This window comes from Toxotes jaculatrix, chromosome 6 (genome assembly GCF_017976425.1).
Source record: "Toxotes jaculatrix isolate fToxJac2 chromosome 6, fToxJac2.pri, whole genome shotgun sequence".
Lineage (NCBI taxonomy): Eukaryota > Metazoa > Chordata > Actinopteri > Toxotidae > Toxotes > Toxotes jaculatrix.
Window position 1 is genome coordinate 14,208,453 of NC_054399.1, and position 23,854 is coordinate 14,232,306.

Consider the following 23,854-nt stretch of genomic DNA (forward strand, 5'->3'; position numbering starts at 1 on the left):
TGATTTGTTTTGAACGATACTTCTGTATGCCGTAGGAGTGTGTTTGTTCCCCACCCCCACCTCTGTCTTCCACCTCCCTTACTCCCTCCCAGCTCTCTTGTTCTCCCTCCCTGAATCTTTCTGTGCATGTGTGATGGCTTCTGTAATGAGGGCTCTTTGATGTGGAGGAGATCTAGGGTAAGCAGAGTGCTTAGTTGAGTGGGAGACGAGGAATATGATACAGGTAAAACTCCTGTTTTCTCCCATCAGACCACTCTCGACCATCCTGAATGCGAATGTATCTCTTTGGATTTCCACTGTTTCTGTCTTACCGCATAATCATGGTTTATCAATCAATATTTAGCTCATTAGTACAAGTTTATTTTCACATGCCTGTCAACAAATACACACTTGTTTATTTCCCAGCATTCCCTCAAACCCTTTGTCCCACTTTGACTCCTCTGAAACCAATTCAGACATTTCCTGCAGCAAACTAAAAAGCCCAAACCTGTGTGAGCTGTTGACAGACGTGCGTCCACAAAGGACCAAGAGAGACAAACACTTTGAGTCGATGCATTGTGGAGGAAAAAGATGGGCAGCGTGGGGAGGGAAATGGGTCCGCTCACTGATTTGATGGATGTTTCTGACGCAAACTGGTAAAAAGGTGAGTGCTGTTGGCGGTGCGGATATGTGTGTGTGTGTCCAAATAAATGTGTTTCCCCCTCCTCCTCTGCCTCTGTCTCAAACAAAAGATGCAAGCCAAGGCTACAAAATGGTAGTGGTGGAAGAAAAACAACTTTGTATTCCATCATTCATTTATTACTTCTCTGGATACCTTAGAGGTGAGAAACTTCGCCAGCAACTGCTGCAGAAGGACGATTGGTGTATGAGATTGTAATTTTGTAAGCTTTTGGAGGCTTAAGAGAAAGCAGGAGAGGCAGAAGAAGAAGCAGAAGAAGCAGAAGAAGAAGAAGAAGAAGAAGTGGAGTGGAATAGTGTTGGGAAACAGAAATAAGTCTGACAGCTGAAGAGGTTTTAAGGCTCAGAGGCAAGATGATAGTGTTGTTAAGCTTACTTCTCCTCACTGGATGCGGCTGCACAGGTGAGTCAGAATGTTATATTTGTGATGTTGCTAAGAGAGCGAGAAAAAGGGCGAAGGTTAGCAAACCAACAGCCATAAGCAACGATTTGATGTGGTCGCAATGTGCCCATGAAAGCATTTTTTTATGACATGATGTCAAATGCAATATATTCTTCAGTGCTCACAGTAAATCTGGAGCTCTGAGCCTGGATATGAGTTTACTGCAATTTACTTTTTTCCATGTCAAAACTTATAGGTCTGAAGTCAGACATAACAAACCATGCACACTTATAACACATCACAAAGAGCCAAGCAGGCATGTTTGCACACAGACTGTCTTTCTCATATACATATAAACTTTTCTTTCAATCTCTCTCATACTCACATGTTCTCTGTGTTTTGCTAAACCAGTCTCTTTAATTTACTCTCTCACCATTTCACACACACACACACACACACACACACACACACACACACACACACACACACACACACACACACACACACACACACACACACACACACACACACACACACACACACTCCATAGCCTAATTAGGATAAACTCCATATTTCCTTTATGAGTCCAATTAAAAGCTAAGAGGGGCCACTTCTCGAAGCTGTAAGACTGTTTGATGTTGAGGTAGCAATCACTTGCTGAAGCTGCTGTGAATGGCTGCCTTGAGTTGGGACTTGGGTCTCTCGGTACTCCACTTGTAATTGTCCCCCAACTGAGTTGCATGCCAGCAGTAAAACCTTTTATGACTGTCCTTCCAACTATTCAGAGATGGGATCTCAGTCACTAGCCCTTCACATAAAAATGAGTTACATCATTTATGGTACCTCCTTAAATTGATCTAGATATATTCTTCATCTGTCTTGTTGATGTCAGTCTGAGTGTGTGTTTGAGGGAAGGGGGCTTATATTTGTGCTGGGGCCAAAATAGATCACAGGCATCATTGCAGACTTAGTTTAATTGTTTCACCAGAGCTGTCTCTGTTTTTATTGTCTTTAAGATCTGGCAGTCTCTCTGTCTCTTCCCTCTTATTCTTTCCCTACTAGATTTTTGATTCCCTCCTTTCTTTCAGATACCATCTCAAGCATCAATTACTTTCACCATCGATATCCTTGGCCTGATCTCTCTTTCCTCTATCTTTGCAAAATCAGAATGTGTAAGAAAATAAATAAAAAGCAGTCCCTTAAAAGTCAGGGGGAAAGGATTTGGCTCTTTCTTTGAAAATGTGGCTGTGTGGTCTGGCACCACCCACATGAACATCCATGCTTTGACAACCTGAACCTAAACATTTCCCCTCATGAGTTGTAATCTAGACCCAAAATCTGCTTAACCACTGTAATTTACAGAATCTATAGGTTTAAGGATCCCAGCATGTTAAGAGCAGAGTGGAGGAAAGCAGAGGGGAGAATAGAGTCTGACCCAGGGTCCAGATGCTGGAATAAGGCAGTGCTTGTGGTTGTGTGTGTGTGTGTGTGTGTAACTGTAAAACCAGTGTATATTTCTAAACACTTTAAAAAGATCTGTTTTAGGTTCTTTATAAATCAACCATATACTGGAAACTCCTGAGAGGAATTTACCCATAAGAAGTCATGATTATACAGATACGTTTTCTTTTAAATATATGCTCTTCTATTTTTAAGGGCAGCTTTTGCCATTATTAGACCATGGACAGTACAGGTGATAGGAAGTCAGGAGAAAGAGAGAGATGGAGGATTATACGCTACAAAATCCCCAACCAGACTCAAACCTGAAATGCTTTAATTCAGTGTCAGCACTTGGACTAGCGCTTAGACCACCAGCATATCCCTTTCTTCCATTTTTTCAGTTAGTTTTTGAGTATTTGACTTTTATTTGTAACAACCTCACAACTTCAAATCTGATTCAAACACAGGAAGTCACAGTTAAAACAATTCGTGTCATCCCACAACCACAGTACAGTCATAGGTTCAGAATAAATAAAAATACTGTTTTAGCAACAGTTGATTGTATTAGTCCTCGTTTTGGACATTCTATATACAGTCTGTGGTTGTAGATGATGACTATTCTTTACTGGCATGGATCCTATATATTCCTGAGATCATTTTTTGGAGGGGTTGAATGGAACAGGACATCTGTTGAAGCACATCACATGATGAAGAAAAGCCCCCCACTGTACGGTTTCCTCCTCTTCGTGATCTCGATAGTGTGCACAAATCACCATCTGCTACACTATAAATATCCCATATGCACTTGCTCTCTATCGGAAGCCAGGAAAATATGTGTTTATCTTTTCTTTTGTTGTTTTTTTTTCAAAACCAGCATGTATCTCCATACCCCTCTTGCATGACTGTTTTGCTTGGCAGAATACATGGATGAAATATGTTTTTATTATCTACCCCTCAGAGGTAGGAGGTAGGACAAATATGAACAAGTGATTGTTTTTTGTTTTTTGTTTTTTTTTAGTTTTTGTAAAGATACTAGAACAAGTATTTAGTGTGTAACATGTTTTTTTCAAGACTGGATCAGATGTATAGCTTTAATCTTAGATACTGAATGTTCTATTGCTGTAATTTATAGAATAAAAGAATACACTAGGGTTGGATTTCGTAAACTGTTCTTATACATTGCTTTGTTTTTGTTCAGACTTTTAAATTCCCAGGAGTTAGCTGCCTTCCCATGAGCATTCAAGCTTACCACATAATCAGCCACATAAGTGCCTAAGCACCTTTTGGTGGCTAGATGATCCACGCTGAGACCTAAAACTGCCACCAGGTGTTTACACTTGTCTTGCAGGAAACTAATTTGACTTTCCCAACGTAAGCTAGGCTCTCTCTCAGGGACAAACCCATAACAAACGGACAGACAGACATGCCCCTGCAAGTTTTTCTAGCACATTGCTGCTGGTATTTCCAGTTCATGTGGTGTGGGCTACATCATGTGAGGCCTCTTTTACCCAGATTGCTGCTATGATTTTATTGCAGTCTTGATTAGGCACATGTGACTAACTGCAAACCCCCGTTGGCAATGGGTGAGTGGTTGGCAGAAAGCAGAGGTCTTCCAGAGCCCTGAATTGTAACGAGATTCAGCCCTGCGGGTTCACAAGGCGAGAACCGTTCGCTGGGAATTTGATTCTTCTGGTCATGTGGTGCAAAGTTGGCTCAACTCACCTCATTTCACACATTAACTGTTGTGTTTGCATCGAAGAGAGACATTTTCATTCTGCAGGCGGTCTCCACTACCTCACGGAAGAAAAATGCTAAACCCAGCTTCACTACCCATGGAAAAACAGCCAAGTTGACTTGGTGAGAGAGGGAAAATATTGGGGTCTTTTAAATGCAAAAAATTTCTGAGAGGGGAAATGGAAACATGGCTATTTTCCTGACATGAAAAGCAGAGCACATCAAGACTCAATCATGATATTTTTAAGAATAGGTTGGACGTTTCTTTCCCTTTCTTCCCTTGGACTGTTTTTCCAGTGGATGGGGGGAAAGAAATGGAAAGAGACATGGTTATGATTTGTGTCGTGATGGATGCCAACACAAATTGGGCAGCCATTTTTTTTCTCCCCCTGTTAAAGGGGGGTTAAGGGGGTTGCATAAAAAGACCTATTATACATTTACCACATCAAAGGAATGTCTAAATTTCTATCATGCACACTTCAGGGAAAAGAGGTAGAACTAAATTAAAGCAGCCTTTTGAAACAACAAAAAGGGGGGGTGGTGCATTTTCAGAAATCAAAGTGAGTAGAGGGACTGGGATGCTACAGTGCTCTTGTGTGGTCCTTTGCTCCCTGTCTCTTTTTCTCTCACTTCTAGCTCTTCCTCCTTCTCTCACATTCTCTCTTCCCTCTTTTGTGGCTCTAAGCCTATGAGCTGTCGGGGCCCTTCCTAACTACACACCCAGCGGGGCTTTAAAAAGGAAGGGCCGGAGGTCGTAGCAGCCACACACACGCTCTCTGCCTGTGCCTCTGCCTGTCGGTCTCTGCGTGCTGCTCTGAAAGCCGGCTGTGTCAACCTCTCCAGCCTCCAGGTTGCTTGGATTAGAGATGCAGATGCCACAGTGCAGGGGCCCCAGTCTCCTGCTCATTCTTCTGTGCCTCATCCTGCTGGCTTTGGGTCAGGCTGCTGTGGACAGCCAAGGTGAGGAGATGACAGAGTTATTATTGCTGCCTGCGGTTGTGATATTAGTAGCACTTTGTGGGCAGACAAATGGACGCGCAGAGGGACTTAAGCAGGTAACCTCAACCTGGGAAAGGGTGAGTGTGTGAGGACAGACTGTGCTTGAGAACATCAGCTGCAGTGGTCCATGAGCACGAACTCAGGTGTGTAGGTGTAATGGAGAGACTGTATTAGTGCAGATGCACAAAAGCGTGTGTGAGTATATTTTTGACTGTGTCTGCCTGTTTATGTGAAATGTGGGATGGACTGTTTGTATTTCCGTTGTTTTGGTGTGTGGCTGGAGGAATGTTCCCTTTTGACTTTGTTCACTGTTAGCTTCTCAGTGGGCATGAACAGACAGAAACCAAAGTGTCCTCTTGGCTGTTTTTGTCATTTTGACACCTCTGGAAAAACCCTTTTTCTTCTCTACCTGAAGGCAAAATATAATTCAAAATGTCAGAGAAAGGCAGAGAGAGATGCGTGAGCATGCAGGCACTCACTGACACACTTGAATTCACTTGAAGCTCCTGTGCACCGGAGCTTTACCATTCCACACATGCAAACACCACGCACATACTAAGCAGTGAATATCAATCACAGGCCTTATTCTCTATCTAGGAGATCCACTCATGTCCACATTCCCTACTCACTCATCTCATTCTCTATCTGTGTGTTTCCATGGAGCAGCATGTTGTGGCTCCCTAAAGAAGCAACTGAGGCTGAGCTTGTGGATTCAAATGGGTAGATGGTACCATATTGTTATCATAAGAGCCTGTTAATTACACCTTTTGTTATTTACACCCACCAAAACATGCATCCTGTCCCCATCCAAACATTATCTATTCTCAGTTTCCAAACACAGTTACATGATACAATTTATCATATATCAGTCAAACCTAATATTTTAACAAATATCTATATTCTACCATAAGCACTGCATGAACTTGAGAGGGAGCCGGCATACTGGGATGCTCAAGCGAGGGCAACACTGGATGCTGCACTGAAACTCCACCCGCGCAATCACCAGGCCAAGAACATCATCCTGTTCCTCGGCGACGGTAGGTCCTGCTATCGTTATGGACTCTCTTCCAGCAGACATTTAGCACTTTGTAAAGTTTGAACAGAAAAAGCTACTTTCAGTTGCAATGACAAATACGGCTCAATATGCAACAGGACTGAAATGAGTTCAGTTAAAGTTTGTTTGCTGTGCTCAGAGTGTATTGACGGAACGTGGCTTGGACAGCGGATTGTGTATGAGTACTAGAGCTGGGGTGTTTTTGTAAAGATTTGTAAAGATTAATGAGTCAGTGGTTGTCATAAAACTGGACAGTTCTGGTGGTTTGTTCAGCTGCTTAAAATAAATTGAGTTTACTTGGATTTGATGTAATGACTGTCCGCTGGTTTCTTTTAACTATAAAAAGGATTTTTCTTTGACCTTAAACAAGTAGTTTTAGTTTTAAACTTAAAGCTGGATTAATCAGAGTTTTTATGGCAGCAATGGACCAATGAAATGAAAGGTCTCTCACTGACAATGAACCCACAGATAATTTATTTTACTTCTACCGAGCATTTGAGTATCTTTCAGCTCATTGTTGTGGTTCATAGGTATTTCCAACTCAGCAAGCAAAAGGGAAGCTTTGATAAACCCACTGTACACTACCTGCTAGTCACCAAACAGCAGGCAAAGTCAGTGACTATCTGGCGAATACAATGGAGCCTTTATTAGTTAAAGAGCCAGATGTTTCACATAGCAGTTTTTGGAAAACAAAACAAAGCTAAAAGGAGAACAAATATTGGACTTCAATTCATCAGGTGGCCAGAAACCCAATTAGGAGCTCAGGAAGTGGGGTGACAATTAAGGTGGCAACACTTTCTAGCACAGGGGGTGGCTTCCACTCTGAAGATGGTGACATTCTACATTTTCTCATTCTTTTGAAGTGTAGTCTGGCGTTCGCTGTCTGTACTGTCAACGAAACAGACGACCATTTCCAGTTGGGGAATGTTTCCATTTAAATTTGAATATTTCACATCAATTGCCATTTGTGTGATATATTTACATCTGGTGAGACATGAAAGTCATTTTTGTGAGGGGAACTGTTTAAAGGCAGAGATTTAAGAGTGTTTTTTTCCTGTTAACTACTAGAATGTGTGCTTTAAATCAAACCTACTTAGTCACATTTCTGGGTGGTCGGAGCTGAGTTTTCTTTGTGCATCTCTTCTGTAATGCTCTGCCCAGAGCCTGTTCTCGGTTTTATGACTGTGATGTTGAAGGGAGCGTGAAGTACATCACAGTTCTTCAGTGACAGGCTTTCAAAGTCAGAGGTGGAATCCAACAGTGGACCACAGAAAGAGATAAAGCAAGTTCTTTAATTGTTTTTAAAAACATGAACAAAAGGCATATACTGTATCTTTTATGTAATACATGCTGAACGGGGGACATAGCACTATTTTTATGTATGTTGATATCTTAAATGTTCTACAAATATTGGTCTGAATAGTTGCCTGGAAGAGTCAGCGTTGGGCCTGTGTGATGACTGTGTTTGAAAATGTGGTTCTCCTAGAAAACCACTGCCTTAACTACCCCGTCCATTTGCGGATTCAGTTGATGTTAATGACCTTGCCATGCTTCGGCTTTGTTTACTTAGAGAATTACTGAATCAATGTTTTTCCTCAGTGTGGCAGTTATAGTCTGAGCTTTTCAAACAAGCACATTTTAATATTTCTGGTCTGGATTTCTATCCAGTTCAGAAACTTCACAGAGAACAGTTGTCATTGCTCTGTGGGGTTAGAAGAGTACAACCTTTAAAAACATCATGTGAATATGTACACATAGAAGCTCAAACCATTGTATCTTTGATACCTTGTTCAATAAATCATTAGACTGAGATAGCGGAGCTAAAAAATTTGGCTGGAGCATATCAGTGACCTTGACCTGTAAATCATTCTCTCCCAGGGATGGGTGTGTCCACAGTGTCGGCAGCTCGAATCCTGCGGGGTCAAATGGAAGGTGGATCAGGGGAGGAGACGGTGCTGGCCATGGACACTTTCCCCTATGTAGCCCTGTCTAAGGTGAGAACATAACACTGACCTCTTGGTCATTTTTCATCAAAATGTAGACTGTAACGCATTTCTAATTTTAGAGAGCCAGTAGGGTTTCATCATATAAATTTTATGAATTATGTGCCATTTCTCAGTAGGAAGAACTGTTCTTTTTATTGCACTATATGCAGAAATCAAAGCTTTAAGGCTTAAATACCAAATGTTTTTTACTGTTCATTATTTTTCCACAGTTAGTGCCTGAAAATGCTATAACTTTTGTTATTAAATAAATAAACATCATCATTTACCAGTACATACCTGCACATGTTCCTGACCTGGTTACGGTTATACATTTATTATAGCGTTTAATAGAAAGCATTTTCTACCACAACTCCTTGGCACTGAATCAGCATTAGCCAATTTCAAAGTTAAAATGGGACACAACACAGCAGTAAAGACAAAGCATTCATTTAGAACTTTTCACATATTTATAAAAATGCTTCAGAGTTAAAAAAAAAAAAATAATAATAATAATATGAAAGTAGGCTGTAAAAAGAAAGTTTGTTTTTTTGGTCTCTGCACTCTGTGACTTCTGAATCGCTTTGCCAACACACATACAAACACACATGCACTCACACTCACATAATCAACCCTGCTACCAATGGACAGACTCCAAGGATGAGCTCTGTCATCTTTGGGTGTTGTTAGACTTTGCATGTGTGTCTCTGTGTGTGCGTGTGAGAGAGGAAGAAGTGCTACATGCTATGTGATTACCAAACATGCTATTCCTTCGGGTGCATGTATATAAATCTTTGAATGTGTCTGTGATTGTTTGGTAAATCAGACACATGGTGAGAGAAAGAGAAAAAACCTTGAGACAAAGAGACAGAGAGAGAGAGAGAGAGAGAGAGAGAGAGAGAGAAAGAGAGAGAGAGAGAGAGAGAGATCCACTGCAGATGAATACCCCGGTGTAAAGAAGGGAGGGTCGGTGGTTTAGCATGTGTGTCCATTTTTCACATGCTTTGTCCTCTCAACATGTTTCATCTTGCTTTGTACTACCCCTCTCATTTTGTGTGAAAAGCACTTCAAGGGATTTAGCTAAATCAACACTTTAACTGAAAATGCTTACATTTGCTTTATTCAAAAAAAAAAAAAAAAAAAAGAAAACATTTTCTGGTTGGGTAGATCTTGTAGATCTTTCCAACGAATATCCTGTGTCTGTTGTACAAAACTAGTCTTACATATATGAATCTAGAAGCAGTGATTTGTTTGAATAATAATAAGAATAACTTGGCTGAAGTGTGCCACCTGCAGAATCTCCCACTGTTCCCATTTCACACTGTTTGAGTTACAGTTCATCTCTGCTGAGCACTAAGCAACAAGCAAAGAAAAAGATGTCATTTTTAAAAGGGAAATACTTTAAATATATGATTATAAACATAATAAATATAAATAATTGTGCTTGTGTTTCTTCTCCACAGACCTACAGTGTGGATAAACAGGTAGCTGACAGCGCTAGCACGGCTACAGCCTACCACTGTGGGGTGAAGGCCAACGCTAAGACAGTAGGACTCAGCGCTAATGCAGTGGCCTACGAGTGTAACACCACTTTCGGTAACGAGGTCTACTCGGTATTACGACGTGCCAAGGCACAAGGTAAAGTCCGTAAATAACTTGGCTAAGTAGTGGGTGTTCTGTGTAATGGAAAGGTGAATGGGTCTGAATATTCTTATCTCAAGATATGCACGGACCATATATATCTTAAAATAAAATGTGAGGAATAAAACAATCATCTGATAAGCATGTTCTCTGCTACTTGAGCATCACCAGTTACAGTTCAGTGTTCAGAATATTTACAATTAGGAGGTCATTTCACATTGACCAGCCTTCACTTTTGTGGTGGTGGCCATTCCACAACATGCCATTTGTGTGGGAATGTCTATTTGGATGTCAAGGCATGTCTATGATTCCTGTAAAAGGGCACATTACAGTCCATTATGAGAAATATTATACCTTCATGTGCAGCAACATTACCTATATGTTATGTGTTATTCTGCTTTATGTGTCTCTCTGTTATCAAGTCACTACACTGCACAGTAGAGTGTCACAGATACAGTAGGTATATAGGCAAGTGAAACTTCAGTGGTTGGAGCCAAAAAAAATTAGTTTCCAGAGGCTAATTGGCATTGTAATTGAATTATTGACAACTGCAAAGAAGGAAGGCCTCTCAGAATTTCTTACTTATTTATTGCTGTGGCAGCAGGCTTTCTAACTTTCCTACAGAAAAACAAGTTCTATGTTTAACTCTTTTATTTTCTTCTTCTCCCACTGGGCTTCATTACTAGGTCAGAAAAGATTACAAGACTGTGGCTACACCCACTGAGAACTGAACAAGTGATTATTTTATTGTTTCACGTCAGATCTGGGTGCATCTCTGCATTGTTCCAGGTAAATCAGTTGGTATAGTGACAACCACCCGTGTCCAGCACGCCTCCCCAGCTGCTGCCTATGCACACTCTGTCAGCCGCAGTTGGTACAGTGATGCAGATCTTCCTTCCAGCGCCCGCCAACAGGGCTGTGTGGACATTGCCACCCAAATGGTTACCAACGTTGACATTGATGTATGTAAGAACAATTTGGTTTGGCTTTTTTTTTTTTTAATGACCAAATAAGATATTTGATTAACTTGTTCAAGTTCAATTTAAGAAACACTATAATGTTACGTACTGTACTATTCCTACACAATTAGCTGCACAACTGGAACAAAGTATGTGCTTATCTAAAATAGTAGTCCTTTCATGATTATTTTGTTTACAGATGAATAACAGGCAATGTAATTTTATTGTACTCCCTATTGCTCAGAAGTAAATGAAGTGAAGCTGAGGGATTTTATTAGAATATGACTCATTTTATTTTCAAAGTGCTGTGAGTCCACAAGGACTTTGATCTGGTTAAATGGTTGAAGACATAACAAGATACAGGACTGACAGACATGGTGCGGGGAAAAAAAGAAAACAAGAACAGGCCTAGAGTTTTATTCATACAAGTTATACGCCCCAATCCACAGTGTAGTATTTATTTTTTCCAGCTACAACTATCATACAAATACAATAAACATGTTTAGTCAGAGAAACTCTTCTCATGGTGCAGCTTTTATAATATAATTGTGTCTGTGTTAAAACCTTCATTGCATGCTGGTGTGTATTAATAACTAACACTTGTTATTGTGCTTTGGTGTGTTCATGTTCTGTTGAAATTCTTTATCTTCCACAACAAAACAATCAGCTGATTAACAATAGCTTGAATACAAGGCTTTTTAAAATTAATAGTGAAAAAAGGCTGCCATACTTGGGTCGCACACTTGATATCCACACCAAATACTAACAGATCATATGATAAAATCTTAGTGTCTGTTGTTCCTTTAAGGTGATTCTGGGGGGAGGGAGGATGTACATGACACCAAAAGGCACCCCAGACCCAGAGTACCCCACCTCCAACTCTCGCAAGGGGGACCGCAAAGACAAGATGAACCTCATTGACGTGTGGCTAAAGGCTAAGCCTGTAGGAGCATTTAATATTTGCTGTCAGCTATTTTCACATATTTTAAAGATAAGCACTCACAGATTCATGTATCCGTTGTTTTGTGTTTCAGAACAAGAAATCACACTATGTTTGGCACAGGAAGGAGTTTGATGAGATTAATGCTAAGACTACTGACCGGCTCATGGGTGGGTATACAAATGTGTTAACACTGACTACACTACACATCTGATAGACAGTGTATGTGTGTATACACACACACACAGGCACTATTTGTAGCTCTACATTATTCAGGTGTAGACAGATAAATTTCTTATCAAAGTTATGAAACCCTATCAAGGGCTGTGAAACAAGAGGATTCCAGTAAAGCCAACTTTCATCTTTACAACCATGTAAAGTAATCATGATGGTGCTCTGTAAAATCAAATCAGTCACCTGGTACTATTACCCCTTGCTACAGTGATACAGTAATGCGTATGACAGTAATACAGATGCAGTTGGTGTTATTATCATTTTGCACAGTAACACAGCTTTCACTTTACAAATGTACATGTCCTGTGTGAAATCTTTCTTGTATTTTGAAGTGTTCTTACATTTAAAGTACATATAATAAGAGAAGAAAGAGAAAGAGAAAATAGGCCAAATTCCCCAAAGGACAATAATTATGTCTTCAAAGTGTCATTGGCAAAACTGGAATACGTTGTTGAGTAATCGGGTGGCTTGTCAGAAAGTGTTGAATGTTAAGCAGGACCAATGTTATGATTTTTTGTGAATGGAAATGGAAATAGGAAACAATTTCGTTTGCAATAGGTAAACAGTATCCATGATCTTGTATACAGGCCAGATTCCATTATGTTATTCTAAGATTTTACTGTAAATGATCATCAGTAGCTATATAAGTATGCATAGATTACACTCTCCTTTTACCTTTTACACTCTCACATTATCTCTCATTCTCTATCCTAACTCATGGCCATTTAGATGTAACTTAACAGTCCTGCCAGCTTCTTTCTTTCTTTCTTTCTTTTGTTGTTTTTCTGTTGCTACCACTGGATCAAATCTGACATGTTTTTAAATTTCTTCTCTCTTTCTTTTTTTCTCTGTGGTCCAGGTCTGTTTGAGCCAAAGGACATGAGATTTGAGGTTTTCCGGAACAGCACACGAGACCCCTCCATTGTGGAGATGACAGAGAAAGCCATACAAATCCTCAGCAAGAATCCCAACGGATATTTCCTGTTTGTGGAAGATGAGTATTATGTCCCTTTCATCTTCTGCTCAAGATTTAATGTTTGGGGCCAGGTCTAATTGAACTGCTTTGTGGTGTTTTAGCACGAGGGAGAATTGATCACGGCCATCATGATGGCATTGCCAAGCTGGCCCTGACAGAGGCTGTGATGTTTGACAGAGCCATTCAGCGCGCTGCACAGCTGACCAAAGAATCAGATACACTGACCGTGGTTACTGCTGACCACTCCCACGTCTTCACCTTTGGTGGTAACACACCTCGAGGGAATCCCATCTTTGGTAAACTTTATCAGTATGAAAATCCAACTCAGAAACTTGAAATTTACAATATGCTGGGGGAGAACAATTAAGAGTAACAAAGTGGCCTGTATTTAGATACAGAATGGAAAATAGTAGAACAAGCCTAGAATGACTAGTTTTGTGAGCTTCATATATGGAGGTGATTACATAATATTTAAGTCTGTGTGCTCATATGTGAAAATATACTGTGACCACTATATTATTACTCACCTTTTCAACCATTTTTGTTGTTCAGGTCTGGCACCAAAGAAAGCTGATGACAAAATGCCTTTCACCAGCATCCTGTACGCCAACGGCCCCGGTTATGTCCATGTAAATGGAACCAGAGAAAACATCACAATGGTGGATTACTGTAAGTACAAACTAATGGGTTTCAGATGTGGCACTCGTCTGCGCCGATGTGAGTACAGACAGCGTGAACTGATGTGGTTGAGGCTGACTCATGCCTGTGTTTTTCTCTGTAAAGCAAAGATGAAATATGATGTTTATGGCACAGTGCTGTCTTCTCTTCTGCTCTGTGCACAGGCCTCATTGTGTACATATAACTGTACTTTAAAAGGTTATTTGTGTTTCTTTGTGGAACACTGGACAGCAATGATGTGGTTCCTCCCTCTCTTGTTCTGCACCATTCGTTTTAATCATTGCATGAGTGTGTATACCTGAAGGAGGAACTATCTCTATCCAGGGATGAATTACCTTTTAAAACCTGGACTGGCCTCTCATTATGTTTTTGGAACCAGTAGTTGTGTCTTAAAAGTTCACATTCAACCCGTCTGGCACCTTAAGTAAATGTGTGATTAAAAGTGGGGGATTCATCTGTAAAACTTTATGCATACATCCAGAGAAATATGAGATCCTGCAAACGTCAGCATCTATGTTGTGATTAATTTTCTGTTATAGTAGAGGTGTGATTAGAATAAGCGAATAAGGGCTTCCAACAGATTTTTGAAACAATTTATCCCACAGTACTGTAATAGGACCCCTTATCTGGAGTGCATCAAAGGACTACAGTTTTTTTTTTTAACATCATGATTTCAAGATACTTTCTTACTTACACTGCTGTTCAGCAGTGTAAGTTTGTTTTGGAGGAGGAAAAAGTTATGTAAACTTTGAAAAGTCAGGCAGTAAATGCTGTAATTTTATCAAAAGGATTTAAATTACCTTTTGGGTTCTAAAAATGTTGTAGTCAAGTTTAATTATGTAAATTACAGAACATTTGCAAAACACTTTTTATGGGCAAAACAGCCACAAAAACATCTACGAGGCAAATGTACTCTTAAAGCTATCCAAAGACGTTGTCTGAAGTGGGTTCATAAACAAAGGGAACAAAGGGGATCCAGTTGAATCTCTTGTACAATCTCTTGTAACAGCAATGCTAAAAGGAACTTAATGTCAGTGTAGAAAAGGCAGGATATTCCATGTTTTGTAGTAATTTATGCTTTATTTGTGTGGCCCAGTGATATGTATGACGTCTCAGTAAATAGTCTACAGGTGCCTTTTCAGTTACAGTGAGAAATTAAGTAAATATGAATTGACATCCTGGTTAACTTATGGTCTGGTAGCATCTGTTTTGCATTTGCAGTTGATCATCTCAGTAGAGAGTTGTCTGTTTGGTTACATTCTACACGCGTTTCTTTCCAGACGATGAGGAGTACATGCAGCAGGCTGCTGTCCCGTTGGATGCTGAGACACACGGTGGAGAGGATGTAGCCATCTACGCCAAAGGCCCAATGGCTCACCTGTTCCACGGGGTGAAAGAGCAGAACTATGTGGCACACGTCATGGCCTACGCTGCCTGTTTGGAGCCCTACACAAACTGCCCTCCTCACCCTCACAACCACACCTCAACTGGATGTGTGAACACACCCTCAAGCCTCCTGTTTGGCGTGCTTGGGCTCCTCTGGTTGTTCAGATGACCCCCCCCAAACACACATCTCAAAACAAGTGCTCACACAAATACATTGTATGCATGCAGCAATACAGACAATGCACTAAACATTTATACAGCCACACACGTTCACTGTATACACACAGGCTGGCCAGTCAGAATGCAGGGATAAACATATACAGTACTGTGTGTGACAACTGAAAAATATCACTCAGTGTACATCCACATGCATGCAAAATGCAGGCTTTAGCATGCGTGTAGTATCTCTTTTTTTCAAGTTCACACTAACAAACAGGTAGACACTGCAGGTTAGAACACATGCAAAGATTGTGAAAGGGATATGCAAACATTAACATTTATTCATATGTAAGTGGTTCCTCACTCCATGCAATAGTTTCCCTTGCAGATCCATCAGTGTTTTACTAAGACTATGTCCAGCATGTACTTGCAACATGACTACTATCTTGCACTAACTAGTTCTTTCATTAGTTAGTTAGACTTTTATCCTATTCATAGTTTTCAAGTTAAGTACAATCTCTGCTCGCCCGATCTGCTTACTTAGAGCTATCCAGCACATCCAAGGAGCTGTAACTGATTATTTACTCATTAATCTGAGGCTTTACCCAGAATAACTTGAAACAAGCAAGCAGGCTGAGGGCTCACTGTTCAGTTCACTGAGACAGGACACACAGCTACTGATGCTCATGGAATAAATGACTGTATGACAGAAACCTGAGCTATGGGCCACCATGCCATGCCAAGCTGCGACACCAACAGACCTTACAAGAACTTATACAGATACTGTACCTCTTTGAGCTACAAAACATAGCTTTTAAGATTTTTTATACTTTGTATCTTGACCTTATTGGTTCCAAACAGTAAATCTGTTTTCTGTCAGGTTGCCTGTCACTTGATACAGTACATAATCTATTTGGATTGTACATGAATGTATTTTGTAAGCAAATGTTGTCAATGTATTTTTTATAATATGTTTTTGCAAATGTTACTTAAATAAGGATAAAAAAAACACTTTTTTTCTTGATGAGTCTATTGTCCAGATCATTTAATAGAAATAATTTTACCCTAAAAAATGGTGGTGTTTAACTGATCCTTCAGTTAATTGTAACTTACAAATTTCTAAATAAAGAAACGTTCAAGGAAAAAAAAAACAGAATAGGATTCTGCACAGGTGCTTTAATTGAACATTTAAATGAAAAAAAAAGCTAAGCAGTTGCTCTCTAAGCCTTCATCAGGGTAAACATTTGACAAACAGGAATCTGTGCTGGGATCAGTAGCTGTTACAAACATTTGAGAAAACATTGCCAGTTACAGCAAATTCCATGGTATATCGACCTTTTGGTGAAAGTCAAGGTCACATTCCATGTCCTAGCAACAGAAACTATGTCCAATGTTTGTCTTTCAGACTCAGTGGACTCAATGGTCAAACTGAAAAAAAAAAATAAAATAAAATAAAATATTTGACCTTGTGTTGGTCTGTCTGAAACACAAGGCCAGCCCGTGCAAGAGTGCTGAGGATTATTAACCACACTGCTGAAAAACATCACACAGCTGTGCAGTAAGACCCACCTGTACACACACAGGCTCACATGTTATCAATTAATTACGCCACAAATTCAAATAAATGTGTTCTCTGTTAGAAAACTATTCGGACAACGGCTAAATTCTTGTCAGCTCAAATATGAGATATATGAGACTGTATGACCGCAAAATAATAAAAGCAAAGTACCATAACACACTAATCATTATCATCGTTATATGACAATTTATGGTGCTTAAAGCTGCTGCTGGTTAACAATCGCCAGATAATGTTCTGTATTCCAGCTGTGTTTGCACTTCAGCTGACTTGGAACTAATAAAGACAAACATAAAAAAAAAAAAAAAACCAGATAAAGATTCATTAGATCACAGTTAAGATTAATGCGCCTCATGCACACATACCCCTCTTCAAATTAAGACCCTATCATTTTCAGCCAAGTGTACTCAGAACAACACCTATCAAAAGCACTTCAAGATCATTTTTGCTTGGAAATTGTTTGCTGTCAACAGTGATGTGTGGGGCCGGATATCTGGCAAAAATCAGCTGTTGTGAGAAACCTTCTTTAAATGTTCCTCCATTTGGACACAAAGTCCAAATTCGCCTCAGCTTTGCCACCAGAAGTGCTATCATGTGTGACATCACACAGTGAACTCCTGTCACACTGAATTTAGAGCCTGTTGTATAAATATTTTTTTCTGCCAAAGTGAAGACTGCGGTCTCTTCTCTCATCCTTTGTGTGTGTGTGTGTGTGTGTGTGTGTGGGCTTGTTACTGAGTTCATATGGGTCCAGTAAATCATAGATAGGCTATGTGTTTGTGTGTGTGTGTGTTCACTATAATTTCTTGCTCACTCTGTAAGGCTTCCTCATGTGCCCTTTGCTCCTTGGATGCAGCTATAAAAGGACCTCAGTGTGGGGAAAAAAGCACCTGTATTCACTATTCTTTAATTCACACATGGTCAACACCATGGCCAGCAAATATAAACTAATTTTCACTGGACTATTGATTTTCATTTCAGTGCAGTGGACTGTATGTATTTCAGGTAAGGATCGGTTACACAATGTTACTGTCAGGTGTCTTTAGAAACTAAGAACTGCTTTTAGATTGGAGTTACACAACTACTTCAATTTCAAGTACAACACAAAGACAATGACACAAGCTTAATACATAAGGTAATAAAAGAGTTACATGATGACTCCAAAGCAGTGCTAATCAGTTGCCAATGCTTTTTTAAATTGTTTATTTCATTGATTAAAGAGAAATTAAATTGATTGAACCTTTTGCAGTTGCAGGAGAATATACTATATTATTATTAAATATACTAAAATATTATAGTTTTTATTACAAACTGGTAAAAAAAAAATGGTAAAATGGTATGGTAAAAAAGAAAGTCATGAGGTTGCCTCTCTAATGGTCTTATTTGTTATCAATTTTCATGACCTTTTTATTTAATATCATCATTCTTGTATGGGAAAAAGTGGCATGGGAAAGTGGGGTAATTGCCTGTCCTTCATGGCTTTGCTCGGTGTACGCATTTTTTCAATTTGCTTTCAGTGTCTGTGATGTTTATACACCTATTATTGCATGCAACACAAATTACATCTAGTAAGTCCACTTTTTCTTGCTTACAGAAGAAGAGCTCCATGCCAGCTACTGGAACAACAAAGGAAGGCAGGCTCTTCACAGCGCCCTGAAAATTCAGCCTAATGTTCACCAAGCCAAGAACCTTATCCTCTTCCTGGGGGACGGTAAGTCTGAGAAAGGAGCTCTCCCACCATTTAAGACGTCCTTTTGAGCTTTTATTGCTTTTAGGTTGAATTCATTTCCTCAGGTGAGGGGAAGCCAATGGAGCTTGAAAGTGTGAGTCTCATCATCATTGTGGTTGAGTTCACTGGCAGAGGGTGACAGTGTTTTTGAAACCAAATGCATTATGTGACCCTCAGAAAGCGTATGCGTATGGTTAGAAGGAGATGAATGTTGACATCAGATCACCAGCAGTTACTACTGCTTGGAAATCCACACATAACAAAGTGAACTGAGGCTAAACCACAGTCTACACTATTTCTTAACACCAAAAAAAGTTAAATCAGTGCAAAGAGTTCAGACAAGTTCATCGTGCATAGCTGAAGTTTTAGAAACTGGCCGCCTCTTAAATTAATTTGGGCTTCAATGCTAAAATCTTTAAACTCGTAGTTGACCAGGTCTTAAATATACAGGTTACTTCAGGCCATGAAGTAACTTTTGATTGAAAACTCCTTTCTTAATTTTGTAATTAGGCTGTGTAAATGTAAAGAAAAAAAAATGTAGCAAAGAGAATCTTTTCCACTGCAGTAAGGACTAAAGAAAACAGTATTTTCCATATCCATATCTACCTCGGTACAGAAACCTAACAAGATGAGCTGATATTTTTATGATATGACATTTAAACCTTAGCCATGACCCCCCTGGCCTTGCAAAAAGATTGTGTAGCCACTGCTGAGCAGCGCCTTCTGTTGACACGATGATTTAGCAGTTCCACTGCACAAATTACAAATTTATTGACTAATTATGGATTTATGGTCACAGCAACCTCCGCCCCAACCCACATGCACGCTGATAGCAGCACAATTAGGGTTTTATCAGTGTTTTAGATTGATCAGTAACATTTAACCACCCCATAAGTGATATGTTTATGAGAACAAATCGCAAAGTTCGTGGTGTTAGTGACCCAATGGTAATACCTTTCTGTGTAGGAATAACTTCTACCATAAACTATCAAGTTTGTAAAAGAGAAGAAATGTGGAATACTACTGTATTTGCTTTGCATATTCGCCACCATCTGTGAGTGTAAATAACCTGGATGTCTTTCACTGGCCTTTAAACTCTCACATCAGCTGAGCCTTCTGAGGTTTATTGAACACAATGGCAGCTCTGTACTTCCCTGCTCGATGTTATCTAACACTCAGGTGTGTTTCCACCTGCTTCCAGGTATGGGGATACCAACAGTGACTGCTGCCCGGATCCTCAAAGGCCAGTTGGCAGGGAAATCAGGCGAGGAGACCAGTCTGGTCATGGATACCTTCCCTTACCTGGCGCTGTCAAAGGTCAGCCCACTCTGACCAACACATTAACTTCTACGTGGGAATGTATATTTTAAGCAGTTAAAATGGCGATACCACACATTTAGGGAGTGACATAACTTTAACCCTACTGCAAAAACTAAAACACACAATTCAGATGAGCTAACACTGTTCACATTAATCTGTGAGATTGTATTTGGCCCTTGCAGACTTACAATGTAGACCAGCAGATGCCAGACAGCGCTGGCACAGCAACAGCATACTTATGTGGTGTGAAGGCTAACTATGGCACCCTGGGTGTCACTGCTGCCACCCCGAGGTCCAACTGTAGTGCTAGCTATGGAAATGAAGTGACATCTGTTCTGCACCGTGCCAAGAAAGCAGGTAGGTACATCGTTCCACAAAGCTTTACTTTTAGTGGCTTCCTTTAGCCGTGGACTTGCATTGGTTCTGTTGCTGTTTTGTTGGTGTTATTCACTAAGGAAATTTGTGCAGACAGAACAATATTTTTCTGTTCTCTATGTTTTTGGTGGTTTGCACATATTTTGCTTTTGTAAGGCTACTGTGCCTGACAAAATCTGTTCAAATACACTCTGACAAAATATGCTTTACAGGACAGTTTTCAGTTTGCAGTGTGTCTGGCTTTCTCTGTCAAAACAAAATGAATAAACAGCGTATGTGAGGTTGAATGTGCATGCTGTCCACAAAATGTTGAACAAATTATGACCACATTTCTCTGTTTTTAGGAAAATCTGTCGGAATTGTCACAACTACCCGTGTGCAGCACGCCTCTCCTGGTGCAAACTATGCTCACTCTGCCGATCGCAGCTGGTATTCTGACTCTGACCTCCCTGCTGAGGCTGTCCAAAATGGATGCCGTGACATTGCATATCAGCTGATTAGCAACACAGAGATAAATGTAAGTCTTAATATAAAGGTATCTGTATAGCAGAACGGTAGAAAGCTCATGCCCAGTCCCTCAATCTGAAAGTTCTTTAGAGGAAAGTGTTTCAGTTGCATGCACAGTGCACTAAAAGGCCTGAAATATATATAAACTGTCACCATGTCTCTCAATCCAGGTCATTCTTGGTGGAGGTCGTCAATACATGTTTCCCAGAGACAAACCAGATCCAGAGTATCCAAGTTCTACAGGAGACCGAAAGGATGGACAAAATCTTGTTACGGAATGGATGAAGAACAAAAAGGTAAATGGTGGATTTTATGAGTGTGCTCATCAGGTTGAGTATAAATAAATGTTTTCAGCCCTTTGACTGAATTACAACAGAGTTTATTTGTTGCCTACAGAATGTTAAATATGTCTGGAACAAAGCTGATTTTGATGCTGTCAATCCTGCAAATACAGACTTCCTGATGGGTAAGAAGAACCATTTCACCAGTTCAGAGTGTGTACTGTTTACCATACCATTAGTTTTTATGAGAGATGTAAACCATATCTTTCCAGAAAAAATGCACAATCATTATAATCATTAACTAGGATGCAGACTTTATGTGAACCACCAAGGCATCGGATAAAGCTTGTGCTGAAACAATTATTCTATATTTGTTTGAGGTATTTATCAAGCAAGTGATTCTTAAAGGTTTCAACTGCCCTTGAGCCTTTAGGGTGATGGGGTGTCAAGAGGAAAGCTTGTTGAATGTTTTTCACTTTTACAGTCCAGGTTTGCAATTTAGAGAAATAAGACAAAGACATTTTTTCCGCACAAGGGCCTGCACATTTGGCATTTGTCAGATCTTAAAAATGAGCCCTGCAATTTCTCTCTGCACTTAGGTCTATTTGAGCCCAAAGACTGTCGTTATGAGTTGGACCGTGATTCGTCCATGGACCCGTCCCTCACTGAGATGATGGAGAAAGCAATACAGATTCTCAGCAAGAACCCTAAGGGATTTTTCCTCTTTGTAGAAGATAAGTAAAATTGGTTTCTGTAGGTCTTTCCCATACTTAAAAGTTTCAATAAATATCAAGTCAATGTTAAACTGTCACTTCAAACTGTCCAATGTTCTGACTTTGGTCATTTTAACACCTGTGATCATTATGTAAGGATCACAGTTCTCAAATAGTTGATATCTATTGTTAGAGTTGCATGATCCTTTCTTTGTCCAAATCAGTATGTCTGTACATATGAATACATAAAATAATATACTACAAATCTATGGAACATGAATTAGATTTCAGAAAAATTAAGAATTGCCATTAGCATGGGTGCGTTACTTGTGTACTAATTTGCCAGTGATTTTCTTTTGGACTTTAGGTGGGAGAATTGACCATGGGCACCATGCAGGGAAGGCCAAAAGAGCTTTGTATGAGGCTGTTGAGTTTGACCGGGCAATCGGGCGAGCAGCTGAACTCACCAGTGAGCTGGACACCCTGTCTGTGGTCACTGCTGACCATTCCCATGTCTTTGCCTTCGGAGGACATTCTGTTAGAGGAAACTCTGTTTTTGGTAAAATGCACTTCTACACTTTGATAAGGTTGGCTTGAGGGAGGATTTGTAATAGAAAGTAAAAATCATCTGACGATCCAAATTTAAACAAACGTGTAGATACCTATTCGTTTTGTGATTTACAGGAGTGTCTCGCTCAATTGCTGAAGACAAGAAGCACTTCACCACTGCTGTGTATGGAAACGGACCAGGATACCAGATTGTTAATGGAACTCGCCCCGATATGAATCAGTCGATTTCATGTAAGTGTGCACTGATAATCTTTGTAGAGAAGACAGAGTAATAAAGTAGCTCCATCTTGTGGTGTACCAGGATATCTACTGTAGAGGCAAAAAGAATTACTGACAGTGAAGCCCCACATGCTCACCTCTTTAAAAAATCAAGGACAGCAATCAACTCCAGTTTTTCAAAGATATTGTAATAACTATCAATTGTATCCTCTCTTTGAAATGTACCAAAGAATTGTTTGTCTGCAATGTGTATGCAGTGTTTTGGACAAGAGTTTGACACAGCACAAGAGATATTTTTTCAGCTACAAATAAAAACAGAACACCTCTTAAATACCAGCATGATAAATGTTATTATATTATTAGCAGTCCAAGATACACAATACTAATAAAAGCATTTGAGTATATAAAAACCTTCCAATTTACAGTTATGCTACCGTAGTTCTGCAATAAATACTAATATCATAAAGTTTGTGATTGTTTGCCTTTTGTATGTGATTTCATCATACTGTAATGTGTCCCTTTTATTTTAATTACCCACGCTATGTACTCACTGTAGGTTTGTAATTAGTCTTTGTTTATAATCAGAAAACTCTGATATAGCTAATCTACTGCTCTTTTGTCTTTTGTCCCATTGTCCTTCAGCTGATAAAGACTACCGTCAGCAGGCTCCTGTTCCTCTTGATTCAGAAACCCATGGCATAGAGGATGTAGCCATCTTTGCCAAAGGTCCCATGTCACACCTCTTCCATGGGGTCCAGGAGCAGAGCTACATCGCCCATGTCATGGCTTATGCTGCTTGTCTGGAGCCCTATGAAAACTGCAAGCTGCCTGAGCCCAACCACGCAGGAGCCATCCACCCAAGCCTCCTGCTCATCCTCATGGGCCTCCTTCTCCTCTCCCTCAGCTCTGTCTGACTCTGAGATGACGGCCTCTGAAGAATTTGTGGTTACATTGGAATAACTATCCAATCAGGCATTTTGGTTGAAAAAAAAATCTCCCTCCCTCCATATATATTCTTTACACTTTACTTTCTGTGTAATTTAAAAGCTGTATAGTCGCACAACTTTGACATCCTTGCTATTTTGGATAGTCCTAGCTGATCAGAAACTCTTGTAAAAAAAACATTACTGTAATACTGCATTGAACCCTGACTTTTAACTCTCCATTGAGTTTATTTATAATGTGTGTATAATATGTAATTATTTTTGAAATATTTCTGAATAAAGGAGTGATTTCCTACAGATCTTAGACAAAGATTGTCCTGTCATGTTTACCTGATTGTTGTAGAAAATCAAATGCCATTTATGCCATTTTCTTCCTCT

The 23,854-nt window shown here is 39.8% G+C and overlaps 2 protein-coding genes across 3 annotated transcripts; both read left to right on the plus strand.

Annotated features, from left to right (window-relative positions):
• Positions 1 to 836: 836 nt before the first annotated feature.
• alpi.1 (alkaline phosphatase, intestinal, tandem duplicate 1) lies at positions 837 to 16,266 on the plus strand. Of its 2 annotated transcripts, none has more exons than XM_041040238.1 (11): positions 837 to 1,081; positions 6,145 to 6,270; positions 8,166 to 8,281; positions 9,733 to 9,907; positions 10,700 to 10,872; positions 11,678 to 11,812; positions 11,904 to 11,979; positions 12,903 to 13,037; positions 13,124 to 13,315; positions 13,572 to 13,688; positions 14,978 to 16,266. In XM_041040238.1, exons 1-11 carry the CDS (start codon positions 1,033 to 1,035, stop codon positions 15,250 to 15,252), a joined length of 1,569 nt encoding a protein of 522 aa, XP_040896172.1. In that variant the 5' UTR covers positions 837 to 1,032; the 3' UTR covers positions 15,253 to 16,266. The 2 variants fall into 2 exon arrangements, with proteins under 2 accessions (XP_040896172.1, XP_040896171.1); XM_041040237.1 differs by lacking the exon at positions 837 to 1,081 and adding an exon at positions 5,019 to 5,194.
• A 1,469-nt stretch (positions 16,267 to 17,735) lies between these two features.
• Positions 17,736 to 23,446, plus strand: LOC121183404 (alkaline phosphatase-like). Its single transcript, XM_041040462.1, has 11 exons — positions 17,736 to 17,823; positions 18,413 to 18,529; positions 19,749 to 19,864; positions 20,050 to 20,224; positions 20,587 to 20,759; positions 20,920 to 21,045; positions 21,146 to 21,215; positions 21,630 to 21,762; positions 22,109 to 22,302; positions 22,428 to 22,544; positions 23,175 to 23,446. Exons 1-11 carry the CDS (start codon positions 17,736 to 17,738, stop codon positions 23,444 to 23,446), a joined length of 1,581 nt encoding a protein of 526 aa, XP_040896396.1.
• Positions 23,447 to 23,854: the final 408 nt, after the last annotated feature.

What these genes read in the sequence shown, in the direction of transcription:
- alpi.1 (XM_041040237.1), top strand. Translation starts at nt 5,101, where the DNA reads ATGCAGATGCCACAGTGCAGGGGCCCCAGTCTCCTGCTCATTCTTCTG. An exon ending in TGTGGCTAAAGGCTAAGCCT is followed by an intron (nt 11,813 to 11,903) that starts GTAGGAGCATTT and finishes TTTGTGTTTCAG; the next exon opens with AACAAGAAATCACACTATGT. An exon ending in GACTACTGACCGGCTCATGG is followed by an intron (nt 11,980 to 12,902) that starts GTGGGTATACAA and finishes TCTGTGGTCCAG; the next exon opens with GTCTGTTTGAGCCAAAGGAC.
- LOC121183404 (XM_041040462.1), top strand. Translation starts at nt 17,736, where the DNA reads ATGGTCAACACCATGGCCAGCAAATATAAACTAATTTTCACTGGACTA. An exon ending in GCACCGTGCCAAGAAAGCAG is followed by an intron (nt 20,225 to 20,586) that starts GTAGGTACATCG and finishes CTCTGTTTTTAG; the next exon opens with GAAAATCTGTCGGAATTGTC. An exon ending in AATGGATGAAGAACAAAAAG is followed by an intron (nt 21,046 to 21,145) that starts GTAAATGGTGGA and finishes TGTTGCCTACAG; the next exon opens with AATGTTAAATATGTCTGGAA.